At 44.8% G+C, this 10,383-nt stretch overlaps 1 protein-coding gene across 2 annotated transcripts; it reads right to left on the reverse strand.

The window, feature by feature from the left end:
* Nucleotides 1-4,415: 4,415 nt before the first annotated feature.
* LOC127316990 (uncharacterized) lies at nucleotides 4,416-8,897 on the reverse strand. 2 transcript variants are annotated; one of them, XM_051347502.2, is made up of 4 exons: nucleotides 8,348-8,897; nucleotides 7,486-7,783; nucleotides 6,603-7,394; nucleotides 4,416-6,512 (listed from the first exon to the last, which is right to left on the reverse strand). In XM_051347502.2, the coding sequence occupies exon 4, from the start codon at nucleotides 6,181-6,183 to the stop codon at nucleotides 4,582-4,584; it is 1,602 nt and encodes a 533-aa protein (XP_051203462.1). In that variant the 5' UTR covers nucleotides 6,184-6,512; nucleotides 6,603-7,394; nucleotides 7,486-7,783; nucleotides 8,348-8,897; the 3' UTR covers nucleotides 4,416-4,581. The 2 variants fall into 2 exon arrangements, with proteins under 2 accessions (XP_051203462.1, XP_051203463.1); XM_051347503.2 differs by having other exon boundaries at nucleotides 6,131-6,512; nucleotides 8,348-8,887.
* Between the last annotated feature and the right edge of the window lie 1,486 nt (nucleotides 8,898-10,383).

The following is a 10,383-nucleotide window of genomic DNA, read 5'->3' on the forward strand; positions in this document are numbered from 1 at the left end:
TTTAATGCTACTCTGTTCCGTCTGGTTTAACGCCGGTCAATGATGGTAACACCTATAAAGGCGGTAATAGTTGTGTGACAGTCAATTCATCAGTTTTCCAACTTGAGAATATTCATGTAAAGTATATGCATATGTTTCGGAAAAAAAAAAGTATATGCATATGTATACAATGTTCATCTGTGAGTTGCACATCCCCAATTTTCCTATCCAATGTATGTAATTTGGTGCCAATTTTTTCAGTCTTATCCAGATAGCTTAGTCATCGCAGTCTCGATGCAATTATCTCTGCAGTCTCACAGTTGCCTTATCTCACCTTTTGTAAATGACACGACTTTGTATGTGTATGCTGGTGATAAAACTTTTATAGTATTTTGAAATCTCAGAAAATGCATTCTGCATTTTCACTCAGTTATGCTACAAGAATATTATTACTTGCAATTTTTAATTGAGTGTATTTTTGACATGGACTAAAGATTGGGCCAAGTCTCTTGAACATTTCATTCATACTATGCGTTGTTTGAAGTATCATACATCCATATAACTGTGCTTTTGGATAAAAAAATTATGTAATTATGCAACATAAATTAGTAACGTGTAGTATTTGGGTACAGGAAGCACATTCGTTCATGAAAACAACACCATGTTTCAGAATATTTTAACGAGTCAGAAATTAGGGATAGTGGACTACTGCACATTGGCTGAAATTTTTCAAATTTTCAAAATGAGTCGTGCGTTGCACGTGCACACTTACTAGTCTTAAACAAATTGTGACGAACCAAAAATTTACTTGGTATAACGCACCTTGTCCCAAGTTTAAACGAAACACTCAAGCACACGGTGATGATCGATGCCCCGAAGACACCTTTTCTCCGTACTTCTGGTGGTGGCTCGGGTGCTATTCTGCGTGACAAATCTGGTCTGGGGCATGCGGCAGGTGCAAGGAAATATGCTCAAATCACGGACTCTCTGCATGATGAATTAATTGATTGGGGTCAATGGTAAGAAGTTTGCAAAAGAATTAGGTGCCGGGTGATCATGTGGGAGCAACGCTCTCAAACTCACTCACGCCAATACTGAACTGTTTCCATCATTAGAAGAGTGTTGTTTGATCTTCTAACCATCTAAGCTAACGAGTAATACATCACAAGCTGGTACAAGAACGTTTTCTGGTGTATAGACTACTACTACACAGGACGAGTCCACCAAATCGTGGAATTTCGGAAATGGATGGATGCACTCAAGCATTTTTTTTAAAACACCAAGGATTCGTCGAGCCTGATGTTTGCACTCAAGCACTAAGGTACAGGTTCTGTCTAGATCATCTTTTCCCGATGCCTCGCAGCCCCGGCCCGATTGCAGTACACATGTGCATGACATCTGACGCCTCACAAACCGGCGCTAAAGTGGGATGTGTTTGGCTTGCAGTCACGATGACCCGAACGGGCCAACATGCACTCTTCAGAGTATTGTTCCCGAAGCGAAATACCCAACCCCCTATAAATCATTGTGATATTAACTTGCACAGGACAAGAGGTCGATAAGAGATGAAGGAGGGTCAGAGGTTGTGCATATGGGTAGGTCACAACTGACAAGATAAAATGCACATTGAATATTGAAAAAAATTAAAGAGATGGAGGCAGATATATAAGAGATGGAGAAAGGTAAGGGCTTGTGCAGAAGGGTAGGTGAGAAAATAAGCACTAAACATTGGGCTGCATACTTTAGAAAACTACTACACAAATTTTGTATCATTAGAGCATCTCCATCCACGTCCCCAAAGCGGCCCGAAAGGGATTTGAAGTGCGCCGGCCAAAATTCCGTTCCCAACCGCACGTCCCAAAGGCTCTTTCCGTCCGGCGCGGCCCAATACGGTGTCCGGCGCCCCGAGCCCGTCCCCGCTCCACAGGGGACGCTCCGGACACGCCGAACACAACAAAATGTGAGGCGGGGAGTGGCGGGACCGATGCGTTAGCGACACGGAAGCCTAAAAACCCCGTCGCCTACCTCTGGTCAAGTGACGTTAATGGCACCCAGCTTTCCCAGGCGACGCAGTGACGCGTCTCGTCGTGCATGGCCGCGTGGCCATCCGCGACGGCGTTTATTGCGGCCAACGCCCCGCTGCCGCTTCGCCTGCCGCCGTTGTGCATTAAGAGCGCCCTCCTTCCTTCCCCATTCCAAACTTACTGCTCCAAATCTCTCGCCGCTCCCAATCTCCTCCTCCCTCACCGATCCCAAGCTTGCCGCTCGCAATCTCCTCCTTCCTCGCCGCTCCAATGTCGTCGTCCCACAAGAGCGTCGCGGCGAACGGCTTCGGCTGTGGCAACCTCACCGTGGCGGAGGCGTGGGCGCTGTACCGCGCGGGATATCCTGTCCCGCCGAACATGTGCCTGCCAAGCAGCAACGGGTGGAGGATGGCCGTCAACGGCGTCGGCGTCCCGCCGCTGGCGCCGCCGGGCATGGAGCGCTGGAGGGACGCGATCAGGACCCGGCGGGCTCACCTCACCACCGAGGAGCGAGCCGATCCAACCTGGGCGCCCACCGGCAACAACGCCTGGTGGGTGGACTACTTCCAGGCGCAACACGACGCTGAGATGAACATCACCGCCGGCCTCATCGGCCGGCGGAACAGCTGGAAAAGGGAGGGGCGCCTTCGCTTCTGGGGCATCCCCGGGCGCACCCTCGAGCACGTCGTCGACGGCATCCACAACGGCTCTCCCAGACTCGAGATGCCACCGACGCCGTCACCATCTCCTACGTCCGCAGCACGCTGGCAACCGAGGAAGACGTACTCATCCTCCTCCAACTCTTCTTCGTCAGGGTCGGCGCGATCGGTGCCTTCGTCGCACCGCGCCGTGCCCTACACCGTTCCTAAGCGCGAGGTGAAGGATGAGCCGAAGTTTGCGACACCACCCGTCAATCCGAGGCGCGGCGGCAACAGCGTCAGCTGGCAGCAGCATAGGCCGAAGACGGAGGTGAAGGAGGAGTAGGACGGCGAGGAAGCTGTGAAGGCGGCGCAGCTGACAGAGTACGAGCTCCAGCAACTCCTCATCCCCATCATCGACGACCCCGACGACTGCCCAGGGGTGCACATGCCGTTCGCAGCGTTGCTGAACGACAAGGACGCCTAGAGGGGCGACCTTGACTTGGCAATCGCCATGTCCATCCGCGACACCGGGAAGCCACTCGTCGACCTCACCGATGACGGCGAGGCTGGACCAAGCGGCACGGTGAAGGACGAGCCTGACAAGCGTAGCAAGCAGGACGTCGTTGTCGATGACATGTGCAACTTCCACCAGTACTACCCTCTGGCCGCCGCAAGTACTACTAGATTAGGGTTTAGTTTAAATTTTATCGAAATTCGTTCAAATCTATGTAATATATAGCAAGTATGAATAACTCTAGTTGTTTTCGCTTAAATTTTAAAAATCTGAAATTTTGTTTGGGGGATGCGGCTGGGGAGCGAGATCCCCCAAACGCAACACGAACGAAACACGTCCCCCAAACGATAAATCAGGCACCGTTTGGGAAATACCTACATGAATACAAGAAATGATTGCGTATATGGTTCTTCCAAAACAAATGCTGCTAACATGATGTGTGCCATGGACAAATACAATTACTGGAGCCTTTTGTTGGGCTTCTTCTCACCGTAACCCATTGTTTTCAAGGTTTTTCTTCCTCCAGAAGATGCAGCAAAACCAGACCTCTACCGCGTGTATCACTATGATAAAGTTGAAAGAGGCCGACGGCTAGACGAAGGGGTAAAGAAAAACGACTGGTCTCTGCAGATATTGTATATACTATGAATGAAGGACAGAAGAAAACTCACAATTACCTTCAGAATAATCACCACAATTAGAGGAGGGAGAGGGCCAAATTTTTACCGCCCTTATTACAGCGCCGGCGGCGGTTCCAGATCGCACATCGGCGAAACCTACTCGCCGCTTAGGGCATGTACAGTGCTGGAGAAGGCTGCCTTCTCTTGTGCCTTCCACGTCAGCAAGATGAGGCAAGAGAAGATCTAGAAAACATGTCGTACAATGCTTGTTCCTTAGCTTTAATCTCTAGCGCTAAAAGCTTGCAAAAACGTAGGGATCAACAATAAATAGCACCATTGTAGACTGCTGTGTTGCAAACGCTACGTATAGTCCATCAAATACAAATGGATCTTTAACTTCAAGAGGTTGAATATATATATATAATACTCCCTCCGGTTCATATTAATTGACTCTAATATGGATGTATCTAGACACATTTTAGTTCTAGATACATTTATATTGAAGTCAATTAATATGAATCGGAGGGAGTATAACTCTTCATAGTATAATATGAAATACAAATATTTGTCGCTGGATCAATAGACGTAGATATATATTAGCCTACATTTAGCCTAAATTTGTGACAAGTAATTTTTAGGGCCGATGGAAGTAATAAAAAAGGTTGATCAACAAGTCATGGCAAAGATGAATTTAATCATATCTTCACTCTTATATAAAAGGTACAAATGAGAATTGTATAGTATATAAAAGGTATACATAGTAATCGTGTATTAAAATTGACTCAAAGTAATGAAAACAAATATTATTGCTCGCCAAATCGATCCCAGATATTCTCGACTAAATCTGATTTTAGCTGAATATGTGTCTCTCGATCACGAATTGTGGCGCTTCTCCGCAAGACATCTTCGAACACAGGGTGAGCACCATGCATAACTTCAGGAGGTAGAACAGATGATATTTGTGGGTTGCGATTCAGGTCTAAGGGAACGTTAAATGGTTTCCGTTCATCCTCAACTATCATATTATGAAGTATGACACATGCTTGCATTATAGATCCAATGGCTGCACGTTTCCAAAATTTGGCCGGACGATTGACAATGCTAAAACGAGATTGGAGTGCAGCAAAAGCCCGCTCGACATCCTTTCTTGCCCCTTCTTGAAGCTTTGCAAACAATTTGTTCTTGTCATTCTGAGGAAGCGGTATTGACTTCACAAACGTAGCCCATTCTGGATATATGCCATCAGCAAGGTAATAACCGGTGTCATATTGCCTCCCGTTGATAGTGTATTGAATCCTAGGCGCCTCTCCTTTCAAAGTACTGATGAACAACGGTGACCGATTTAAAACATTAATGTCATTGTTTGATCCAGCAACTCCAAAATAAGCATGCCATATGCGGAGATCATATGACGCAACAGCTTCAAGTATCATAGTAGGAACTCCATGATGACCTGTGAACTGACCCCTCCATTCCATTGGACAATTCTTCCATTGCCAGTGCATACAATCAATACTTCCTAACATGCCAGGGAAGCCACGAGCATGGCCAATTTCCATAAGACGAAGAATTTCTTCAGGCGTAGGGGGGCGCAAATATTCTTCGCCAAAGACCTCAATAATCCCTTGCGCAAATGCACTCAAGCAATCCAACGATGTGCTGGCTCCAAGCATTAGCACCTCATCAAGCTGGTCAGCTGCTGTCCCATAGGCAAGCATACGCATTGCCGCTGTACACTTCTGGAGCGGCGAAAGTCCCTCACGATTAATGGCATCGACTCTATCGGTAAAATAGGGTGACCAGTTGCTGAGGGCATCTACGATACGTAGAAAGAGTGGTTTGCTCATGCGAAACCTTCTGCGGAACATCTCCGGCGTGTATAGAGGCTTCTCACAAAAGTAATTAGCCACAAGTTTCTGGTGTGCTGCTGCATGGTCTCTTGGTATGTGCCTTCTTGGTCCACTTCGACGGCGAGAGGACTCTGCACTTTGTTCCTCCAGTTTGGCCTTCAACTTCCCTGCAATCTGCCTACCAATCGAATCTAGAAACTCTTGCTCTGCCAAGAAATCTTGTAGTGTGTAAGCCATAGCTGGATCTAACTCATCGGTTGCATCAAAATCATCAGAGGAGCTATCGCCGGATTGAGACATTGTCTGTATAGATTGCAAACAGAAGCTCGTATGGTTTGGCGTGTAAGATTTATTCAGGGCTGGGTTCCGTACATATATAGCCTTGTTGACGTGAAAAGCAAGCATACATGCAGTAGACAAATCGGACTTGAAGTCCTTAACATGCACGACACAGTACGAGTACCCAAAGTTCCAAGACAAATACAACTCGTGAATCTCAGAATTTAGATCCAAAACAAAGTAAACTCTCTTGATTTCCTTGAGACACACGCACATACTCCCAGTTTGGAACAAAACAGGTTAAGTATAAATACGATGAAAGGGAACAGAAACTGGATCCAGCCAGTACACGTATTGCATATGGATGAACACATCAAACTTGACAAATGTAGAGAAGTATTCGTGCAGAAAGTCGACACCTAGTCTAAGATAACACAAATATGAATTATTTCTATGCGTTCAATTTAAACTCTGACACGAACATGGATACGAATTCCATGCCTAAATCACTTCATACTCCTGGAGACAACTGGTAGGTAGTCCAACACCATCAGTACTTGATACTGCACCCAAGTTTCATCAGGCCTTGAAGTCAAGAGCAAGCACTACAAAACAAAATATTTATGCTAACTCATCAGCTAGTTACATGATAATAAACAGTGTAGCATGCTAATTTGTATAAGAAATAAACATACCTTTCAACTCTGATGAGTTTTCCCCCACAATGTTTCCCGCATCAATGAAATTGCCTTCAAATGCTCAGCTTTCATATCATCAGGCATCCCGGTAGTGTCATGTGTGAGGAGCTTAGTGTATTGCTCTAGCATTTTTGATTTTGTCTTGGCCTCCTTGTTCTCCTTTGCTGCCTCAAGGGCAAGCCGTGATGCCTCAACCTTATCATGCGAAATACGTTTCTGTACTTCTAGCACCGCAGTGCGATTTTTGTTAGCTTCTTCCTGAGCTTCAATATACCTATTGAGCTCTTCCATATCCTTTGACACCTGCTTATTCTTGCATTTGCCGTCTCTTTCTGCCTTGGCCTTTTTTACCCCCATAGGAGGACGTGGAATGTCATCAGGAGATGACTTAACACCCACATCTCCCAGATCAGCCACATCCCGTTTCTTTGATCCATGCATTTGTGCATTATAAGCATGCCACTTTGGAAATTTTTTGCATGCCTCCCAAGTAGCCTTATGCAGGAACGGCCCATGATCCTTCTCATACTTTATTTGGACCTTATCCATCAAATCAGATTCACTCTGTCCACTAGAATATACTTGGCTTAACTGTATATAAATAGCGTGGAAATCATTTACAAATTTGTTTACTCTATGCCAACGGCTCATGCATTGCTTCGTTTGCCTTTTTCGAGTGCTGTCGGAGGTGTTGCTATTGTACTCAGCTGTCACAGCATCCCAATACTGGTCATTCTTCTTGTAGTTTCCACTTATAGCATCATTTGAGTTGCTCAGCCAAGCACCCATCTACATTGCAGAATGAAACATCTGTTAATCATTGACATATGTACATATCCAGCCATATGGAGTAAGGAATGCAAGAAATTGAGAAGCTTACCAATCTTTCATCCTCCTTTGTTGTCCATGTCATTCGTTTTTTATTGCTAGATTCTCCATCATCATCATCTTCAAGATTAATACTTCTAGAATGTGTACGTTTATTGGATGCTCCCTTTTTGATCTTTTTGGTAGCAGATGGCTGGGTTACTGGTAATGGAGTATGCTGTGAAGAACTCGCAACAAAATTGTAGTTATGTGGCATGTCTGGGCGGCTAGGAATTTGATGTGGAAAAGAGAAACTAGCAGGAGTTTGTAAAAGGTTTACATAACCTCCTGCTGGGTGAACATCATTTACCCTACACAAGGATAAACACTCAGGCATTAAATAATAGGACAGAGATTAAATACCACCAGGCTACTGCAACGTGGTATGTTAACAGGAAAGATGCCAGCCCCAGTTCCAAGGTTATATGATGATCATTTGAATAATTCCAAGGCTGGCAATTTCTGATAAAATCACATACATAATCTATACACGTACTGTGAAATGGAGACTCCTACCGTACTTGTTCGCATTCAAGCTGAGGTTCACTCCTCTAAATTTAATTATCATATGTATTAGGCTAAATCACCAGCAGTACTGCGCCCTTCAGGTCCACGATTACTACATGATTGCTACCACCGTACTCTGCAAGCTATCTACTTAATCGACCATACAGCACACTTGCCATTAGCACAATAATTATGAACTACACAAACACACATGTCATTATCCTCTCAAAAAAATCTGAGATCAGATCAACAATGGCTGTACAGAAGGCTTCAAAAATTATAGAAAAATGAGACTGCAGACCGCAGCATAATCAAGAGATAAGAAACGATCTACAAATCGAGTATAAAGGAGGGAACGTGAGGCTTACCAATCAGCTGGAGAAGAACGATTGGGGCTACCAGCAGCTGCTCCGTCCCACCAAACATGTGAAGCGGCGCTGTTAGATCCGGCATAGTCCGGCGGTGGGGGAGCATACACAGGAATTGGTGATGAAGAAACACGACCGCGCATGACCAGAGACGAATCCGATTCGTTCCGCGCCGGCCGACGAGACATGGCCGGAGTAGCTAGTGGTGGCTGGGATGGATCAGCTCTGGCGGCGGTAGGTTTGTGTGCCTCCTCTTCCTCTGATTTTGATGTGAATAAATACTATTGAGAGAGGATTCAGCGCGGGGAGAAGAAGAATTTGGCGCGCATAGAAAATATTTTCGCGCCACATGACGAGAAACAGCGTTCGGAGCAGAAGATTTGGAAAAATCGGGGATAAGGGAAAGCAACTCGTACAACGCTGAGATGTGCCTTCTCGTTCTTAAGAAGAGAAGATCTCTTACGCAAGGGAAGACTTGGGCTTTTCTTGACTCTCTCTCTCCTCCACGTCAAATTGTGTCCTACGTGGAGCTATTAAGGGAAGGCTGACTCACAGCTATCTGGCGTTACGCTCAGAGCGCGATAGGTTGGGCCGGCCCATTTAGCGACAATAGCAGTAAACGGTTTTCAGTTGGTTTTCTTTATTCTGCCGGGTTTTGGAAGTTTCTGGAAACTTCCGGTCTGTTCCTGATTCAGTGGTTTCTTCAGTTTTTTTTTTTGGTTTTACTGGTTTTCGTTTTTCTTTTCGCCTTTTATGGTTTTCTTCGTTTTCTATTTTTTTACATTTTCGAAATTTAAAAAATGTTCAAACACAAAAAATGTTCAAATATAAAAAAGTTCAAAATTCAAAATTGTTCAAATACAAAAAATGTTCAAATACAAAAAATGTTCAAATATAAAAAAGTTCAAAATTAAAAATTGTTCAAATTAAAAATTGAAATAAAAAGTGTTCAACTCTAAAAATGTTCAAATTTTAAAATGTTCAACTTTAAAAAGTTATTTTTAAAAAATGTTCATGTTAAAAACTCAATTTAAAAAAATGTTCAAATTTAAAAAAAGTTCCAATTTAAAAAGTTAAATTTCCGAAAATATTCTATTTGTTTTTAAAACTTCAGATTTTAAAAATGTTTTCCAAAAGGAGAAAAAAAGAAAAATAAAACAAAAACAAAAAGGAAAAAAGAAAAGGCAATACCTTTTTGTTGGGCCACGTCGATTCGGCCCATGGAGAGAGCGCTGCAAGCGGGAGGGACCTTGGCTCCCGCCTAAAGCGGGGATTAGGCGCTCCCTCGCACATCCATGGAGACTGCACGAATGAAACTGGATGTTCCTCGGATGGTGGGCCGGGTCCATAACCGAATCAAAGAAGGCCAAGCCCGCTTCGAAGGACTCACTCCGCTGTTTTTGTGCCATCCGCACCGCTGTGGCGCGCGCCATCGTAGAGAAGAAGACGTCGTCGCCGGAGAAGAAGAGAAGTATTAGGGTGGCCTCTTGTTAATCGATGCAAAATCGAGGGAGATCGGAAGCCAGCAGGCATACATCATTTATTTATTGAGTTGGCTTGTTCTTCGCCGGCAAGAATCGATTGCGGAACCATTAACCAAGCATCAATCATAGAAGGGGCAGATGTAGGGGAACAATGCGGCAGGACAGAGATGAAGGAGGACCAAGACCCATATAAGCGCTTCGCAGCCCAATTAAGCAGAAATGGGTTAACTCGTTTCGTGGAGTAGCAGCCCTAAAACGGATGGCTGGCCCAATTAATGCGACTGAACGGGACAGAACGACCTAAAAACATTTAGCGACTGTTCGTTGTTGCTAGGAGTGATTTGAAACGTTGGATGAGCTGATCTGACGGTCCTGGATGTCAAGTCGCTGTGGTGGCTCGTAGGTCAATTTTACTGTTACTCAATGAAAAAACTATGTTGAGAACTCGTGCTACTATGTCGTATCTTTATCTACTCAGTCGTTAAGACGGCTAAATTGACCGATCCAGTGATGCACGTCACTGCAGACCTTGGGAGCAACATCTTATCCCGA

This window comes from Lolium perenne, chromosome 7, assembly GCF_019359855.2.
Source record: "Lolium perenne isolate Kyuss_39 chromosome 7, Kyuss_2.0, whole genome shotgun sequence".
Classification (NCBI taxonomy): Eukaryota; Viridiplantae; Streptophyta; class Magnoliopsida; order Poales; family Poaceae; genus Lolium; species Lolium perenne.

Excerpts from the sequence above, each read along its gene's own strand:
- LOC127316990 (XM_051347502.2), bottom strand. The coding sequence starts at position 6,183 with ATGTGCGTGTGTCTCAAGGAAATCAAGAGAGTTTACTTTGTTTTGGAT.